At 42.2% G+C, this 20,778-nt stretch overlaps 1 protein-coding gene across 1 annotated transcript in view; it reads right to left on the minus strand.

The window, feature by feature from the left end:
* LOC107382688 (receptor activity-modifying protein 3) overlaps positions 1–19,978 on the minus strand; it is a 44,673-nt gene extending 24,695 nt beyond the window's left edge. Inside the window, exon 1 of the mRNA XM_015954937.3 lies at positions 19,670–19,978. Coding sequence (XP_015810423.3) covers positions 19,670–19,721 — 52 coding nt within the window. The 5' untranslated portion in view covers positions 19,722–19,978. The remainder of the gene's footprint in view (positions 1–19,669) is intronic.
* Between the last annotated feature and the right edge of the window lie 800 nt (positions 19,979–20,778).

Below are 20,778 nucleotides of genomic sequence, written 5' to 3' on the forward strand. Positions count from 1 at the left end.
ACAGTTAACATTAAGTTTTATTCTATTGAAATGCAGCAATTATACTCTGAGGACCTGAGAGCTGCTGTGTGATGTAAAATGTGGCATTCAATGACCAGAAGAAGTGTTGTTTTTTACAGTGCTCTGTGAGACAGCAAAGCCCAGTGAATTACGTGGTTGTACGGGGAATGGTACTGCATTTTTTAGCGTTGGGAGTTTACTAACGCCGATTTTAAAGCTACTGTTATGGCTCAGAGCCATTTGGGTTTTTCCCTGTGTGTGTGTGTGTGTGTGTGTGTGTGTGTGTGTGTGTGTGTGTGTGTGTGTGTGTGTGTGTGTGTGTGTGTGTGTGTGTGTGTGTGTGTGTGTGTGTGTGTGTGTGTGTGTGTGTGTGTGTGTGAGAGAGAGAGAGAGAGAGGGGATGCAGCACCTGGCTCCAATCTCACTAGATTGCCTCCTGGTTAGATTCTCTCAGCTGATCCTGATGACCAGCAGCAGGCCAGCAGCATAAAAGTCAGCCAGTCCTCAGTTCAGGGAGCAGCAGGCCAGGGAGGTTCTCTCTGGTCTGTTGTCTCCTCAGCACCTTTTGGTTTTGTTTAGTTAAATTTTATGTAACAACTTTGAGAGCTTAACTCTCTGTGTTTAACCGTTCGACTTTTAGGCGTAAAGGACACTTTACCCCTTCGCTTGTTTTAATTAAGACATCACTCAGAAATTAGGAAAAATAATGTGATGGTCTTTCGTGGTTTTTGTATTGATTTGGTTAATATGAGAGTTTAGTTATTGCTCGTTTTGCGTTGCTGCTGATGTGTCTTGTTAATCTGTGTGTTGAGTTTATATTTATGTAAATAAATGTTGTTTTGTTACTTTTACCACGAGAACATGAGTCCTCATTGTTACCCCAGGCCCCCTAGACAGCCTGGATCGTAACAAATGGGGGCTCGTCCGGGATTTTTGATCCCAAACCTTACTTGGACGCATGTTCTCTGCCTTACTGTTATTACTTACGTTTTGCTTTTGGAATAGTTCACAGCATCTCTGTTCTGAAAACCTTAGTGGTGCATGGTGTGCGAGCGGGGAGGTGACACTTCAGTTGTGCCCTGGACGATGAATCTAAAGGATGGATCATCAGAGGAATCGATCTTCAGTGGGTGAGAGGAACCCACTTGGTATGGCACGTCTGACTGGGATGCTACTCCAGCGGCCAGGTGGTCGCTCCGCTCCGTTGGTCCCCCTCCCCCCTTCCGCTTTCACAGATGGAACACTCCTGCTGTGGAAGCCTGCCTAACAACTCTGGAACAAGGAGGTCAGAATTTGTTATCTTCTGACTGTGGACGTATTCTTTGTGTTAAAGACTTTGATGGAATCCTGTCTGGAAGAACTGAGCGAGCAGACAGTGAATCACCATCGACGAGAGTTCAGCTGGACCCTGCGTGATCAGTGGATGTGGGACTTTTGGCATGGTCGAGTCCGCACCATCAACCCAGCGCCGATTGTCACCTTCCCGCTGAATGTTGTTCCAACAAGGGAATTTCAGAAGCAGTGGTTGCATGGGATGGCACCGTATGTAGGGGGATATTGTGATCTAGTATAATTAAGTTTGTAAACATTAATTATCCTTTTTTTAGAGGGGAAGTGTTATGGCTCAGAGCCATTTGGGTTTTTCCCTGTGTGTGTGTGTGAGAGAGAGAGGGGATGCAGCACCTGGCTCCAATCTCACTAGATTGCCTCCTGGTTAGATTCTCTCAGCTGATCCTGATGACCAGCAGCAGGCCAGCAGCATAAAAGTCAGCCAGTCCTCAGTTCAGGGAGCAGCAGGCCAGGGAGGTTCTCTCTGGTCTGTTGTCTCCTCAGCAGCTTTTGGTTTTGTTAAGTTAAATTTTATGTAACAACTTTGAGAGCTTAACTCTCTGTGTTTAACCGTTCGTCTTTTAGGGGTAAAGGACACTTTACCCCTTCGCTTGTTTTAATTAAGACATCACTCGGAAATTAGGAAAAATAATGTGATGGTCTTTCGTGGTTTTTGTATTGATTTGGTTAATATGAGAGTTTAGTTGTTACTCGTTTTGCGTTGCTGCTGATGTGTCTTGTTAATCTGTGTTTTGAGTTTATATTTAGGTAAATGTTGTTTTGTTACTTTTAACCTGAGAACATGCGTCCTCATTGTTACCCCAGGCCCCCTAGACAGCCTGGATTGTAACAGCTACATGAACGGTGCTTATGTGCTTGTGCTTCCATTCTCCTCCACAAGCAACTCTACCTGGTTTACAAACGCTGAATGTTTTGAACAACGTCTGTTGATGCCATTTCCCACTGAGTTACAACCAATCAGCATGAGTCGACCAAAGGTTCCACTCTACCGGACTGTTCTGGACTGGAACAACAATGGCTCAGGAGGTAGAGCGTGCTGTCTAGTAATCGGAAGGTTACAGGTTCGATCCCGGTTCCTGCAAAAGAATGCTGCTGTTGTGTCCTTGGGCAAGACACTTAAACCTCCTTGCCTGCTGGTGGTGGCCCCTCCATGGCTCTCTTCTACTACTCAGCTGTTCTAAACATAGTGCAGGAGATCCATATGTCACACAAAATCACAACAAAGGAGGACATCGTGTTCATGTTAGGTGTGCTGCTTCTTTGGTGGCTTTTTGTTAAACCCTGAAATCTAACTGGTACTAAAAAGTACCATTGCTAGTGGAGTGATGCCCAGCCAAGGTAGCTGGTGATCCCCGCAAGACATATATGGCTGCTGTAAATATGGGGTCACTCAAGTTAAAGAGAAGCTCCCATAAAAACAACAAACTGGATTATATCCTGAGTGGCCTAATCCCTCTGGATGATAACCCACTAATGTTGTAGTGTAGAAAATAAACGTTTTCATCTTCAGACATGGTACGCCACCACCTCCCAATGCTACAGAACCGCCTAAAAAACTAAATAATGCAAATATGTGATTGAGACCCAAATATATCAGATCATTATCAGGGCAAAAAGTTTTGTTTGAGGCTTCATAGGAAAAAGAAAGATTAAATTATTTTGAACCACTGAGATACATTATTTTCCTGCACCTCCATGCATGAGTTAATACACAATTATCTGAGCAAAGCTAATTGACTAAATAAGATCGACTTCTTCTAAACAAACTCAATAAAAGCGGCTTGATGTTTTTCAACTGAGCAGCTCAGCTGAGGAAGATTGGAGGTGAATCCGGTAACATGTCTGAGTTCATCAGAGGCTCGTTTAATCGGCAAACACCTCTCAGAGCTCATTCATCTCTGCTCTTTGGCGATAAGCAACCACTTGACTCCCTCCTGATGTTCACAAGCTGTGGATAAACAAATGATGCAACCGAGATCAGATGAGAGGACAGAAAGTGCTTTTTGGGGAGGAAAGTAAAGAAAGGTTTTACTTCTTTAAGTAAAACCTGCTGACTCAGAATCAGAATGAAAATTTAAATCAGATCTCTAACCCGTCAAGATGAGCCACAAAAATCCCCTGATGCTGTTTGACAGACTGGAGCCACCCACCTTCACAGGAACAGCCCTCCTCATTGTTTCTCTGCCCTCATTTTCAGGAGAACTAATCAAGAAGCCAGTGGGGTTATCAGCCTCAGGCGACAGAGGCAGCTAGCTGGAGAATGTCTCACTTTGAGGTGATTTTATCACTTTCTGCCAGAAGATTAGAAAAGCTTTTAGAGCCAGAGCAGCGAGCAGACAGAGGGTTAAAGCGGACGTCAGAGCTGGGATCAGGGGGACACGTGTCTGAATGATTTCAGAAGAGTCCTAAGATAGGACGTCAGTCACACTTAAAGCACTGATTTGACAAGAGTCTTAGTCTGAGTGAGCAGCAGTAATAACTGAGACCAACGGTCTCGTTATCGGCATCGCTCCATGACAGGAAGATGGAGGACGACCTTCCAGCTGAGGGCCAACGGAAACGACCACCACGCTGTTCTGATGTGGCTTTAGGAGAGGAAACTGATCCATCAGGGTCATGAGGTCAGGCTGAACTAAACACCAATCATTTACAGTTAAAGTTAAAGTCCCGTTAGTTATCACACATAAATTAACCCCCCAATCCAACCCCTTAAAGCTGGGTATCAAGCAGGCAGATATTGGGTATGACCCATACCAGGATATGAACCCCAATCTCCCAGTCTCAGGGTGGACACTACCACTAGGCCACTGAGAAGGTAGAACAGGGTTAGAGATTAATCATGTAACCTCTTCACAACCTAAACCTAATCTGTTACAGTCACCAAGGAAAAGGAGTACGTAAATGATAGTTTCTTATGAAAGTATTAAAGACCAAGTACACTGAGAAATCGTGTTTATACTTATTATATATGGTATGGATCCCATTTCCGCATTCCTGTGGCAGCCTGCCCCCCAATTTTATTTGCACATTAAACACTTCCACCAATGACATTCCACGCAAACACACACTTAGGGCCTTGGGAGTGAGCACACTCAACGGCATTTAGCAAGGGGATCTTTCAGCTTCATCCCGAGTGCCGGTGTCCACTTCCAATTTTAATCTGCACCTAGACACAGAGGGCTGTGGGGGGAAGTGGGGTTGTGTGGTGGCCCACTCACCACAGCCATGGAATACACCTCATCAACACTAACACTGTATTGGAGCAGGTGGAGGGAGACTAGGGGTCTTAGCACACCTCTGTTGTCGCTTGGCTTCCCGGGGCTGGAGGCTAGGAGGGGGAGCTGGCCGTCTGGTTGGGGTCTGGGGTGGTGAGATGCTTTGCTCAGGATTGGACGGGGGAGCCTGCTCATCAGCACCCCAGCAGAAAGGGGAGAACTCTGGGAATCTGTGATGGTTGTACCCCATGTGCAGCAGTGCAGGACTAGAGTGAATAGGGTGTGTATGGGGAGCATGAGTGGGTGTCTAGCATTCATTTTTGTAAGTCTTAGGTTGTATGTGTATGTGTGAGCGTGAGGGAGGGAGTGTGTGACTGTGTCTGTGTATGACTGTATATGTCAGGTGGGGCCTTTGACTCCTCCCCTCTCCTGGGACTTCTTGTGCTGCTACACATCTTCGCCTGCCCTCCCCCTGCCACACCCGGTGTGGAATGTGGTGCCTTGGTCTGCCTGAGTGTTCGTGTCTCCCGGGTCAGGAGGTTTAAGATTTTTGGCGTCTGCCTGATCAATCCCGGTGGCTGCCTGGTGGAATCTGGGTCCCTGGGCTCTGTTGGGTCCCCGGCGGGCCTGGTCGCCCCTGGGTCCTGGGTCGCTGGGCTCCGGGCTCGACCGGCTTGGGGGTGGGAGGCTGCGGGCGGGCCTGTGGGTTTGCCGCTGATATCCCCCGGGACTCTGCTGGCTGCTGGTTGTGGCCCCCCAGGGCAATTCTCTGTGCCTCCTGAGAGGGGGCAGGGGCTTCTCTGGTTACAGTCTCCCTGGGGTTCCTGCGCTCTGGGGCAGCTCCTGGATCTCTGGGACTTTGAGCTCCTTCCATCTCCTACACATCTTTGGGGGGCAGATCTGTGGCCCCTCACACTCTCTATTGGATGCTCCTATAAAGAAACCTTACATATACAAGCACGGGTACACACACAGGTGCTCACACGGTGCTCTCACAAGTATGGACTTGGGCACGTTCAACACATGTCTTAAGGCTGTGGTTGGCACTTAATGCACTGTGATTTATTATTGTGTGATTGTTCAGTAAACCAATGTTGATTTTATATTTCCTCATCAAGTTGACACAGTAATAGCTTGCTCTTGTTGTATTGTTGTGTGTCCCATTTTTTGTTTGTTTTACTCTTTCTGCAGGTCTAGAAGCAGACTCTTGTTCATCATCAATTGTTTATTTTTGTGGAACCCCCCCCCCCTCCTCCTTTTGTCTCTTCATTTCTCTTTCACCTCTGTCTCCATGTCTGGTCTGAATTACAAAGCATTCAAAAAAACAATAACATTTTAAGTATCAGGCATGACATTAAAAGCAGAAGCTTTGATGCTCCACCTGAGAGTAAATCTGTATGGCTTGTCACCAGCATTCCGACATTAATTCTGTTTGCTTCATGTCAGACAGGACACGGAAAAATAAATAAATAAAATAAAAAAGATAATGCCTTGAGTTGTGAGGTGATTTTAAAATGCACTCTTATCAGCTGACGAGAAAAGGGAAAGTCTACAATGTCAAATCAGTTTGCCTTCTGAGCAAAACCTCTTCAAAACAATCCTGTGGGACTCACATCGAGCAGAAAATCACAGCGATAATGTGACTATTGTCCATCTACGCGCTGAAGAACCAGATAGAAAACTGGGGGTTGTGGTTCTTCTTGGATCTGAATCTAAAGGCTGCATTAATACCACAGAAGAAGAGAAATTCATTTAATAAAACAAAACATACTGATAATAGTCTGGATGTCCTGATTCTCCATTTGCTTCTTTTTCTCACCTCTAACTAGAAAACTTGACTAACTTTCTGTGAAACTAGAGTTCTCCACTCAAAAATATATTTTTCTTCTAACAACCCTGAGTGTTCTCGTATCTGACAGCTGGTCCTTCCTCCACCCTGAGTAATCCGTGTTTGGACTGGTTATAAACAAAAACCACTTCTCTGGTACCATAACTCAGGACTCAGACTGGTTCACATGAAGGGGTTCTGAGGGCTCGAGAAGGAAGACGGGGCAAAACTCTAGCGCCGTTTCTCAGTACTCAAGGACGCGTTCTTGTGTACTAGACAAAGTTTTTGGCAAGGACACCAGAAAGTCCATTCTACCGATTATGGGAGGACAAGGATGGCATTTGGAACAGAACAGTACTCCGTGGTGTCCTGGCAACAAGCCCTGCTTCTTGCTACAGTTAAAAAGTATAATTTGTTTTTTATTTGGCCCACTTTTGATCAAAACTATTGAAATACTGGTGTTTCCTGCTCTTTAATGATAAAAAAAAGTTTATTTTTCATCAGAACAGAGCTACAGTGCTTTTATTTTGATATTAGTGGGTCAGCTAATTAGCATTTTGAAGGATCGTGAAGAGTGAAACCCAAACACACACAGCGAAATTTACAGTTTACACACGATTATTTACAATAACACACAACTTTAGATTATATTATTTATATTTCTAATATAAAACATTACAGTTATTAGCTTTCTTCTCTGACATTTGGAGTTTAACCCTCCCACTTTCCTAATGGGTGTGACCCCGCGAGGAAAGTTGAACATTGAGCAGGGTTGATGGTTTATCCCTTGGATCCACGTGACAGGGGTGAGGAGTGAGAACCACCTCACCCCTGTCACGTGGACCTCAAGGGATAAACCATCAACCCTGCTCAATGGTCAACGTTCCTCACAGGGTCACCCATAAAGACAGTGGGAGGGTAAACAGTTTCCGATGCAATGCATTGTGGGAAACTTTGCTGTCCCAAGTCTGCGGAAAGATGCATTGATGCATCCTCGATACAATGGGTGGAGCTAGAACACATCTGGGAACTTTGAGCAAACTTGCCATTAAGCATACTGTAGCGTTATGAATATTATAATTGTCTGCCCTTAACAGCTGCCCCTTCACACAGTAACATCGCCAAGGTCGGACGCTTGGTTCAGTATGTTTACATTCCAGGAGAAGAGACAGAAGAAGAGAAGAAGAACGCTTTCCTTTAATTAAAGTACTTTATTCGTGATAAAGCTAATCAGAGCATATGTTGATCATTAATAATCAGGTGAATGATCTGTGAAATAAAGATGTCATGAGTTATGTGTTTAATGAATAAACAGGAATGCACCAGACAGACTGATCTACATTACCATGGAAACGCATGACACATTGTTTTCAACCAATCAGAACTTTCGTCTGTCGTAGGGCAGAATCTGGGTTGTTTAATGAAAGTTGTCCAATCCGGTTTACTAAGATTTGTAAACAATGAGGGGTATAAAACAAGGCAACGCCATTTTAGGTTCAGTTCCATATTAACCTCAGTTCCGTTCATTTGGAGGTCCTAAGGATTTCCATCGTCATCATTAAGAAAGTTACAGGCTGGCCAGCTGTACTTCCTACTTTGAGCTGAGAAAAGCTGGAAATTTCTGTCGTTTGAACAACAAGACGACGGTTCCTTCACAATAAGAGCTGAACCCGCCGAGATCTGCTACTACTACCGGAGCTGTCCTCAGACGGGCTTTGTAGTGCTGCGACCGCTGTTCCACCAGCTCCAGTACATCCGAGGGTCCCAGGACCTGGCATTTCCTGATCTACACGGGAGGCTCCATATACGGTACGTGGTCACGGCAAAATGGCGGCTCATGTCATCAGCTTCTGAAGCCTCGTGGTAGCCTAGTCATAACAACCAGATTCGCTACGTCAGCCTAGAGATTCTGAACAACACACACACACATCAACACGAAACATCCAAATCCATATGCATCCATCATTGAGATAGTCCTGGTAAATTGTAAGAATTTATAATTATAGAAATTAAAGATTCTTAAACGATCCCAACTCTCTCTCTTTTCTTGTCTCTCAGTCAATACAGAGTGTTTAAGTAAACTCCCTGATGATAAAAACAACCACTTCTGATTATAATACTTAGATCTAATTACAGTGTATAAATATACAACTTCAGATCATTACAATACTTAGGATAGGAACAGTCCTTGGGCCATCGTTGATGACCTTTCACAAGGACGTGAGTACACATGTTCCGACAAGTATGAGAAACGGCCGAAGTGTCTTGCACACAAAGCAGGGAGAAGGGGAGGAGAAAAGGGGGACGACTGGACAGCTGAGATAGAGGCAGACAGAAATAAATCCCAGAGGAAGAGAAAAGTGAATCCAAAAAAGATAGACTTCCTGAAAGAATTGCTCCTTTTTTTTTAAAGCGGAATCTGAGTGACATCAGCTGAGGTGATGGAGCAATGTGTTGGGGGTGAAAGCAAAGCAACGTGACCATCCTTTGATAACAGCTTGATATAAATGCAGTCAATTTACAATGTGGATGAGCACAGAACAGCTAAGCTCCAGCACCAGGAAAGGCTTTTGTTTATAAGCTGTCAGGGATTGCTTTTGGGGGGCAGAGCTGATGCTGCTGCACCCCAAGAACATTTTGTCTTTTATCTGGGAAACACAAAAAAGGAGCTAAACAATGCATTCATGTTAAAACTAAAAGTTTTGTTTTGTTCGGTGCTCTGCCTCAGGAGTTAGATAAGAAGCACAGGGCTGTTACAACACCCAGCTGGCAGATTTAACACAATTAATAAATCCTCAGCAATATTCATGCTTTCATTTCAAACCAAAATGAAACGCGTCTTCAACTTCAGAAAAAATCAGAAATCCAAAGCTGACTAAAGGACTAGCAAACTGTAGAGGAATGCACATCTCCTGCAGCTTTTCATGCCCAAGTTTCAAATTAAGAAGCAAGATGGAATCTGGACAGCAACAAAATATCACAAGATGAAGCACAGATACTATAAGCATATAGCGCTTAGTTTGTGAAGAACTTCCTGGTAGCTGAGCTAGCTGCAGTTGCAGCAATATACGAAAAAAATTCCGTCTTTAGTCTTTATTAGTAGGGATGATATAAGACAGTACTGATACTGCTACCGAATCCAGTATCAATAAAAGTTATCGGATTCCAGGAACCGATACCAATGCAGTAGCTTGAAAGTGGCTTCACTGTAACTTGTCATTTCTGTTCACCTAATAATTTAGTTTTGTGATCATTTCTATTCATATATTTTACTTTTTATCTACCTCACAGTCTTTTTCTGTTGAAAGCAGAGGAGAAAATAAAACCTGTATTCCAATTCATAGCATTTTTTTTGTGTGGTAGAAGCATCGGTATTGGTAATCGGTATCGGCGAGTACTCAGATCCAAGTATCTGTATCGTATCGGTTTGGAAAAAATTGGTATCATTGCATCCCTACTTGTAAGTATTCAAATGAACAGTGGGGAAATTACTACAGTTAAAAAGAAGCATTTTTATATATGAAGTCAATCATCAAATTACAGATAAATTAGGCTATAATACTAATAATGAATTCACAAGCATACCATGTGAGTAAATGCAGTTCACATTGCTCATTTTTGTCTTTTATCACATTTTATTTAGTCGTTTGTTTTCCAGTTTGAGTTTTCAGTCTCCAGCAGCCTGTGTGTCTTAAAGAGACAGTGTGTATTTCACTGGCTCTAGGGGGCAGTACATACATTTCAGGGTAGTTTTACACCATATCAGCGTGACTGTCACTAGTTAAAAAAAACATTAATGTAAATGTTTTCACCTGAGGAAAACATTCAACTTTGGCATAACCCCTCAGACATTGATTAGCCTTCCGTTAATTCCATCGAGAGAATGCAATGCTGATTGGAGTTTTCTGGTGGTTTATTTTCCAGATCTGTTCGAGGACCTGCACCTGCTCATGATGCCATCATTCCAAGGCAATACCATTCAGCCAAAAATATATTGCATCTCTTTTTTCGATTCTGTTCTTTCACATATGTTTTGAAAAGAGTTTTGCGTGTTATTAATTTTATGTTTTTACTGCCTAAATGATTTTGAACGTAACTGTGGTTTTATGTGTTTTCATATTATGTCATGAAAATTGTAAAGCACATTGAATTGTCTCTGTTTGAAATGTGCTTTATAAATAAAGCTGCCTTGCCGTGCCTTCCGTTAGCCGTACATCCAGCCAATCATCTAGTGTGATGTCACAGACAGGCGCAAGTCCTGAAGCCGGCCAGAAAGAAACATGGCATTCCCCAAAGACGCCATGTACTTAAGACGCAAGTTTTATGGTTATACGTTATGAAGCCGCCAATATTTGTGAACGACTGGACATCATTTTATTCATTTTCAACAATATTTTGATGGATATTTCCAGAGATTAAAGGTAAAAATACACATTGTCATTCTAATTTATAATCTGCTCAAAGCTGTGCATCTCACTGTGCAATGCTCACTTCCACCAGTAGGTGACACTAACATGTTACAGAAATTGCATTAGATATGCTGTTAATAAAGTTATAACGATATAAATGAAAACAAATAAACACGGTGTAGCACCCATGAAATGGATTGCCACATTTAAATCTTGATTATATATTTATAAATATATATATATATATATATATATATATATATATATATATATATATATATATATATATTTAATTTTATTTGTCAGGCGCAGTCATCCCTTTATCAGTCCCCGGAACAAGAAATCCATAAACAAAGGTTCCGCTCTGACTTAATGTGTCCATAAATAAAACATAAGCATTTAAAAGACAAATAAAATTAAATATACATATTCATTCATTGTCTCTGTTCACAGATAGAGATAGCTAAATCATAATTATGAGATAGCTAAGTCATAATAATGAGATAGTATCTCATTATTATGAGATATGAAGTCACAATTATGACATACTAAGTCATAATAATGAGATAGTATCTCATTATTATGAGATAGCTAAGTCATAATTATGAGATAATATTTTCTTTATCTGAGTGGCGGTAATGGGCTTCCATAATGATTGAATTCAGTGATACACTGTAAAAGAGAACCTCAATATGAACTATTTGCAGAGAGTGATAGTTTAAAGTAATCAACAGTAGAAATGTGTTGTCACCTAAAATGAAATATACGTTCTGACTAGAATGCTGTGAGAAGCAACTTGAGGGATAATGTAAGTTGTTTGTTTGGAGTGAAATTCTAAAGAACTGAAATGGAGTAACAGAAATGAACCGTGTGACTATAATTTCATGAGTTTGTAAAATAAATGAGACGTGAACTGGAAGGAAATGAGAGGCATCCTGTCTTCAGTACTCTGCTTTCGCCAGCTTCATACAGGTAACCTACTTGTGCCGGCAGTTACTGTACCACTCCTGGGACCCGTTACAACAGCAATAGCTATAGATGTGTTTTGATCTGTATGAACCAATAGTGAACGTGAGTGAATGAGGCAGTGAGAGAGAGGGAGAAGGGAAAGGAAAATCCAGAACCTTCTATCATGCTAGCTAGCTGTTTCCTGTTGCAGGGGCGCTGTCAGCCAGCAGCCCAGCGGCATTAAATTCAGTGATGCTGATTGGCTAAAATTTCTCCAGTATTCCCTAGTAACCAAAAGTGGCTGACAGTTTAACTGTGGTTCAGGAGACAGACAAATGCATCCACAGGCAAAAACATTATCACCCATCATTCACCTTTCTCTTAGCATTTGCTCCACCCATTTTTTTCACCAAAAACACACAGAACAAGCAACAAGGTCTAGCAACTCCCTGGAAAGCTGTAATTTAGGAAAGTTTTTTCAGCGCTACTTAAAGTCAAACTTGGCTCTGTGACAAATGCAGGGTGTCTGCTGCCAGAGTCCTCGTCTAGCTATCAGGCTGCAATCGATGTGTTTCCTTTTTGATCGTTTCCATTTTTATCACCTTCCATCAAAATGACTAAATGAATGACGGTTCAGACCTGTGGTGCAGATCTGTACACAACACAGCAGACCTACAGTAAACATGTCAAAGTGCCCTGACCATTAATTACCAGCCATTGGCATAGTGTTGTAATGGCCAGAGCGTTACCACCCCAGCATCTCATCAGGGATGAGCTGGACAGACAAATAAAGATATATTGGCCGGTCTTATGCAACAGTGTGACAGACAGAACTATGATTTCATCAGGGAAATAGATAGCATAAAAAGAGCTGAGTGCTTGACATGTATGACACAGATATTGAATCGTGCCAAGAAGCTGTCTGACACAGAGAGAGAGAGAGAGAGAGAGAGAGAGAGAAAGAGAGAGAGAGAGAGAGAGAGAGAACAGAGCCGAGGAGGTAAAAACAGAAGCTGCATATGATAAAGAAAGGTCAGAGATTTGCAACCCCCAGCATGAGTTTCACAATTCAAAAGGCAGAGCTGAGGCACGGACTGACTGGAGCGCTGTAAGGCCAATAATGAGTCCTGGACTTTTAGGTCTTTGTTACGGTCCAATAGCACAGAGTTACAGCCACGCTGTCAGAACCTTTCAGTGGAAACACACTCACGTTTTTTCATTTTCTCTGTAGCACACCAAGAAAATCGGCATCATACTTGCTGTAATTCAGCTGATAACTCACTGTTTTAAATACGTTAGTGCTCAGACTGCTACCTCAATGCTCTTTATTTTTATCAGTTAAAATGAGCCTTTAATTAACTCTACAACTCAATGCCCACACATCCCAACGTTTGTATTTGTCACATAGAAAAAGATCTTAATTAAACATCTCCACCACCAGGTGGGGAGAGCTGCTCTGTTTACTTTGTGTTTACTGGTGATGTTTGCTTGTTATTGTCACCTATCATCTAGACAGAAGCTCTGTGAACAGAGACAATGAATGATTTACATCTTACCTGTTTGTAGGTGGCGCTTTGAACAACCTCAGTTCAGAGAAACGGAGATGGACCAAGTGGATCTCTCTTTCTCCAGACTGAGGTTATTCAAATACCTTTTTATAATAGAAACAACAAACATCCCCACAGAAACACATGTTATTTATTTCAACAGTTACTTTAAGTTCTAATAAACATGAAAATTATATTTAAGTGTGACTCGTTTATGGCATTTATTAGCACTGACTTGAAATGTGAGAAAACTAAAGAATGTTATTGCTTCCTTTTGCAGACGTTGCTCTGGTGCTCTTGATGATGCAATGGCTAGCTAACAGCTAACTCTAACTAGAATAAATAAAAGCAAGTAAAAGGTTTGGCACGACTGTGTCGTGTGTAGATTTAGACATAATGAGGGTCAAAGTTGACGCCACTGATGGTGTGATCCTCTGCTTTGAGACATCGTTGGTACATTGAGACAGTTTATGCAGATTTTTAATCCCAGCTGCTGAACTCCACCTTTACTCTATGAGCTATTTTGTAACTCAACTTTTTTACTCAACCTCTTCCCTCAGATGTCTGATTAAATCCTCATATTGTTTGTCACTGATCTGATCTCCTTTTATTCTGCTGGCTTTTGGCTTTGAGAGCTTTATGTTCTGTGGGTTTGGGTTTCTTTGAGGGCAGGTTGACGATGTTTCACTAATCATTAGAGGAATTTTATCAATTCCAAATCAAAAGTATGGAGAGCCAAACCTTGAATCCTTTAAACCTGAAAATTTATAAAAGTTTTATATTTTAAACTGAACTATTTATTTTTATATAACAACTATATATTAATATATGTTACTTTGTTATGAATATAACAGTTATTATAGACAATAAAATAGGCTCTCTCCACCTGTAGTTCCTCCACCAGAGGGCAGACATGCACAGGAATGAATATGACGAGTTTTTGATGAAAGCACTAATCCTGATACTCCATCTGGATGCTTCAAAGCTGTTACACTGTTCAGCAATCACAAATTTGCACTCTTTGATTTTACTTTATTAAAATAAATAAATAAATAAATACATTTTATTTCTCTATACTAGCATTATCATATCATGGATTGGGTGATTTCAATATTCCACAATATTATTTATATTTAAGTGAGAAAATCACCTCAGATTAAATAATTATTTATATTTAGGGTAAATAATAATATATTAGGTATTTGCATTTACAGGTTTTAATAATAGATTCCCAGTCTTCTTGCTTCAGTCTAGATGCACTAGCAGCATCACGTTTGCTGTCTGTTAGAACCAAAGTTTTGAAATCTGCCAGTTCTGAGAACACAGCATGTTCAGATTCATTCTTGGATCGCTTCATTAATCCCAAAAGGGAAAACTGCTCATTTCCCCCCAATAAAACTTGTTAAACACAAACATATTTTACTGCTGACACGGCCCTACAGAGTCATGAAAAACTATTAATAACCAATCACACAAAGAGACAGAAAACAGGCGGTGGGATTTGATTTGCTTCGTGTTGTTGAGCAAGAGCCTATAGACTCCCTGACTGCAGCTGAGTTTTCTAGTATTCGGCCTTAGACTGTGATCTGTGCTGAACAAGTTCAGGCCAACTCTGGAGCATGAATGTTTAACAGGCAGCTGAAAGATTCATAAAGCTCTTAAAATGCTCTCACTGCCTCTGAGCTGCAGCTGAAGTTCAGCTTCTCACCTCTAAAGCTCTGCAACACCAGACAAGTTTACACTGCTTTACCAGTACCGTATTTTCACGACCATAGGGCGCACCGTGTTATAGGGCGCAGCTTCAGTTACGGGTGTCTTTTTGGTATTTAACACATACAAAAGGTGCACCGTGTTATAGGGCGCGGGCACGGTAAAACGTACCGGTAAAACATCTGTGCGGGCTCGGGACTCGGAACATATCAGTGCAAACCAGACATTGTGAAAAGCATGCTTCACTTTACTGGTCTAGTCCTGGTTCAGACCTGGTTTAGAGTACTTCCTCATTGCGTGCGCTGACGGCTCGTGCTCTTCTAATGGGCTCGACACACGGGAGGCAACTTCGCCTCTCCTCCATTCATTTTCAATGAGACATGCGCGACAAAGCGATAATCGCGGGTCTCCCTCCTACTAAAGCCGGGCGTACACCGGGAGTGCTGCAGGAGGACACACAGGGATTTATGGGGGTTGGATGAGGAAAACGAAATAAAGAAAGTAAATCTGTGTTTTGTGATCAGTTTAATTTGACATGAACACGACAAGCACGCTTTCTTGACAATCTTTGTGAGTAAAAAAAAACATGTAGAAATAAAAACGAACAGCGTGTGTTATTAGGGAAATAGCGGGCGAGAAGTGTTGATGCATGATTGCGCATGCGCCGTGAGCGGTTCTGGTACATTTTGGGTCGCAGCTGCTCGCAGCGCCGCTTCAGGCGCTGATGCGCTGTGTTGAAGTTCAGAATGTGTTTACCGGTAGTTGGTGGATTTAACCACATAAACTTTCCACATGAACAAAATCATATGTGTGTTATTAATAGGCCTAAGAAAATAGTGTGATTTGAATTGTGTTTTATTACCCCTCTGGGGTCCATGGACGCGTATCCGCGTCTTTTGAACAGGTCTGATTTGGGATAATGTAGCAGCAAGACTCCGCTTCCCTGAGTTTCGGTTTCATTTCAGCTTTAAAAAGGAGATTATAAACTACACCCCAGTTTTTTAATTTTGTTAATAGGCAACGTAAAAGCTGAGTTATACTAAACTAAAAAAACGACCTCTTTTTAGACAATCTGACAACTTGTCAAAACAGCAGTTTAGTAATCCGTGAGAGGGAATGAGCTTGTGAACATAAAAACCCACAAAAACATGAGATCCTTTTGCTGTTGGTGGAAGTCTCACATATTAAATTGATAAAAAGTATTATTATGTAGCTGAGAGAGAGGAAGGCTGCACGAGTAACGAGATGTGCGCAAAAGGGAGCCGCTTCGCGGGAAAGGAGTGGCACGAACGGAGTAACAACAAACAATTAGACAGATATTGATGGTAAACTTCATATTGTGGAGCGATCCGGACAGATCTATTGTCGCTGCAGTTTAGTAGGCTTTTATTAGGCTTTAAGAAAGGATGATGAGAAGGATAAATGTCCACCAGGCAGTTCAGATAGTACGTCTGTTTTTTGAACTGGAAGCAGAGGAAGTGGACGGAGACTCACAGCCGGAGTCTGAGGCAAACAGCGAGGATGTTGATGACGATGTGGCAGATCAACAGGTCTGTCTTCGCTCCCGTCCGCACGTTCACGCCACACCCCTTGTCTTCTACTACGTTCGCGTCTCACAACAACACAATAGGCGCACTGCACCATAGGGCGCGGCGTACATTTTGGAGAAAATGTACGACTTTTAGGTGCGCCTTATAGTCGTGTAAATATAAACCCACTCTCATGGGTTTATTTGCGCCACACTGCCTAGCTTATTCCACTGGTGGAGACACACATGTTTATCTGGAATTGGCTTGGTACAGGATGGTTTAAAGGCTCCATGGTTATTTTTTACATTCCATCCATCCATTGTTGGCCACTTATCCGAGGTAGGGTTGCAGGGGCAGTAGCTTAAGCAGGGAGGCCCGGCAGACATCCCTCTCCCCAGCCACTTGGACCAGCTCCTCCAGGGGAATCCTGAGGCGTTCCCTGGCCAGATGAGAAACATAGTCCTCCCAGCTTGTCCTGGGGCTTCCATTAGGTCTTCTCCCGGTTGGACGTGCCCAGAAAACCTCACCAGGGAAACGTCCAGGATGCATCCTAACGATTGGCACTATTTGTGCCATTATTCATCTTAATTTCACCACTCACTAAGAATATGAGCACCTGTGAGAGCATGCACGAGTGCTGCCATTAAACATAGACACTCAGCTTTTAATTTAAACTCAAACTTGTGTTTAAAACTCACCAGTCATGCAAGAGTCTGTTTTACTGCAGTGAGCTCCACTAACAACATCCCACGACTTTAAAACCAAGGATCAAGAACATAAACATCCATTTCTAATGCAGAAACCACACTGAAGATCTTTGTTAGGAAAGAAGCACATAAACATGTTTACAGCTATGTTTGCTTTCAGATGCAAGAGTAAACCCCAGAGGCACTTTCTTTACCCACAAGAGTGTCTGAGTGGCTGTTTTACAGGAGGAAGCAGATGTTTCAGTCAGAGGGAATCACTTTCTGTTGTGCACATGGAGACCTCAGACTAATAACGCTGACCTCATGTTGGAGGCAGCAGATCAGCAGGATTCAGGTTTTAAAGCACAAAAGGGCTGGATGTGAAAATGCTTCAGTCCAGACAACAGCTACAAACTGGGACCTCTGGATGTCTACATCAGCCTGATGTGGACATCCAGAGGTCCAATGGGTTTCTAAAGGCCTGGGACGTCTGGATGTCTACATCAGCCGGATGTGGACATCCACACTTCTACAGCCTACAACTGGATGTCTTCAGCAGGAAGCTGAAATCTAAAACTTATCTTTAACACATCACCTCCAGGTTGCACTTCTGCTCTTTAGTTTAGCATTGGCTGTTGTGTTTTCTGTCATTTCAAGCTAAGAGGAATATTTCGAATAGACGTTGGTGAGAAAAGTTAAAGAAAACAGACACGTTTGTGGATGAATAGGATTTGATAATAAACAAGTCAGAATATTACACACCGTGCCTTTAAGAACTTATTGCAATCAACGATGGCAACTCTCTAGTCCAGTTCCTGCTCACACCACTACCTGTGATTTCCACAGAAACCATAAAGCTGGCCTTGTTTGTCCATTAAGCATACTCCTGATATTTCATATCATCTTTAGGAAGCCATGGAGAAGAACGGTGTTTCTGTTTGAAGCTCTGACGGGTACACCGTTGTGTGCCGTTCTCCCTGGACTGTGGAGTCATGGACACTAAAAGGACCCTTAGAGACCTTTAATGTTCTTCTTTCTGTTTCTGTAGACTGCCCGCCTGCACGCTTCTGTGGAGGATTACAATGGGCTTAAATGTCATCCTTTCCCACACACTCTCTTTAGAGCCAGCCCTGTAACATTTCTAGCTACAGCGTTTCTCTCCAGCCCCTTCAGAAATCTCTGGTTTGTGTCATGGCATGCTTCCATAAGTGGGTGCCACTAAGATAATAAATCGAGTCGACGGAGTTCTGATATTTAAATGTCAGCACCTAAACTTGATTAACCCAAGAGCTTTGAAATCTTACTCATAAATTAGCACTACATCAAAAACAGGGAAATTCACTCATATAAAAAATAATTAGTTTAACAGAGTTTTCTATTTCTGGGACTGTTGTTGGTTTTTGACCATCAGCAGCAATAGAAAAACATTATAGGAAAAGGCTCAGTTTGAGGTCCACATCCACCAACCTTGAAATAGAAATCCTACATAACAAAGACTGGTCGACTAGAGGAGGAGAGGGATTTTAAATCAGTGCAAGACCAGATGTGTCAAAACTAAATATCATCTCACTACCTGCTCTCCTCCTCCAGCAGATATGACCTTCGCTCTGTGAGCCGTAACAGGGACGCCAGCGGTTCTCCAAATTCATGCTGTGATTTAAAGGTTCTGATACCAAGAACAGGCTGGTTCTATCTGAGCATCATCTATGGGGAGCCAGCTGTAGTATCTTACAGTAAAACACTAACCATTTGCCACATTTAACATTTTAACAAATTTACTTTTTCACATTTAAATCCCAAAAACAATAAAAACTGTGTGTGACATTTTTATCACTTTTTTCTAAATAGTGTTGTTAAATTCTGTTTTGATTTTTTAAATTTTAAGAATACTTAGTAAATTCAGAGTGTCCTACCAAAATAAAAGCAGGGGTACTATAGGGATTGTTTATTAGTCCTGTATTTTTTTTACTGAAGAACGTTAAACAGACTCCAGGGTCTCTTTACTCAGCTTTTATTTTGGTAGCCTACTTTTGTTTTAGGGCTACTGTTAAATGTGGCAGAACCTGGCTGTTATTCCTTTATTGTTTTACTTTATCCTGCTGACCCATGAGAAGTGGCACCAGTAAACCTGTTCACTTAGTGGATTTATCACTTTCTAATTTGGCACCACTTGGGTCCTGATTTCATCCATGATTTCATTCAACTAGCTAATGAGCAGATCCAGATTCCCCCATTGGCCACAATATAGGTCAGGTCAGTCTACTGGGGCACGGTGCTACAAGACGTGTGAGTGAGGGAGTGTGGGAGTGATCGTCATCCATTCATCTTCCTGCTCACGTGCACTTTGCAACCAGAGTTCAGGACATGATGGTTAAAACTAAAGTTAATTTAGTGGGTTCCACTTGGAGTTAATAAATAATAAAGATGAATGAGATGGTTCCACTCACCCAGAACGCCAACGGTAAAAAGCTTCAGCAGCAGGAGCTCATTAGTATCCATCACGCTGTGAGACTCCAGTCGGAACCAGAAGGAAACCTCAGCAGCACGCGCTCTTAAACCGAACCATCATGATGAAAGGATCCCAAACGGGCGCGTTCCGTCGCGAGGCGCAGTGGCACGTGCAGGGTAGGGAAACCGGAAAACAGATAAACTAAACAAACAAACGTAAAAATGAAGCGTGGCGTCTCTGCTCGATGTGTGATCCGTTAGGAGTCACAGCTCAGAACCGCGCGGTCCTGCATCCTCACGGTCGGGGGGGGGAGATGACCGGGGTGGGGGTGGAGGGAGGGGGGGGGGGGGGGGATGGAGCCTCTCCACTGAGTTCATCATCACTGGATTATACGAAGTTCACCAGAACACCATCAGCACGCGTTACAGACTGGACTTTGTAAAGAATTATTATTTAATCAGGATGCAATTGATTTTAAAAAGCATTTCAAAAGATTAAAGCCAAAATGAATCAAACTGTCAAGAAAAATCTGATAAGAATTACTTTATTACTTCAAATCAATAAAATGATATCTTAACAATGGTTTAATTACGATTAAACATATGTAAGTGAATTGGTGAACTCCCACAGAAACGCTGGATGCAGCTAATGAGACAATACTGACCTCTTCTGGCTACTTTTGTTTTTACATTTTCACAGATTCTCCATGTAACCGGAAGCTTTTCAGACCAAACTCAACATAAAACTATTTAAACACTCAGCTGTTTTAACTGTTTGTTTATTAGACAAAATGTCTTCACGAGATATTTCAAACAGCTGAAGTGAATGACCTCCTACACAGGGGCGCCTCCAGAAATTTTTGATAAGGGTGGCCAGATGGGGCCAAATAAACTCTTGGGGTGGCCCAACAAATTGGTCCTAGTGGTAACTCTGGGAGAGTTTAGCCTGTGTCGATACACTGCATTGCTCCTTTATTCGTTATTGTTAAAAAACAAAGCAGCATGTATCCAAGACACTAAACATTACAAACACAAACACTTCAGAAAAGCACATTTCAGTTATTTTAAATGTAAAAAATGTTCACAGTAAATTACCTGTTGCTGTGTT

Source organism: Nothobranchius furzeri, chromosome 7, assembly GCF_043380555.1.
Source record: "Nothobranchius furzeri strain GRZ-AD chromosome 7, NfurGRZ-RIMD1, whole genome shotgun sequence".
Taxonomy (NCBI): Eukaryota; Metazoa; Chordata; class Actinopteri; order Cyprinodontiformes; family Nothobranchiidae; genus Nothobranchius; species Nothobranchius furzeri.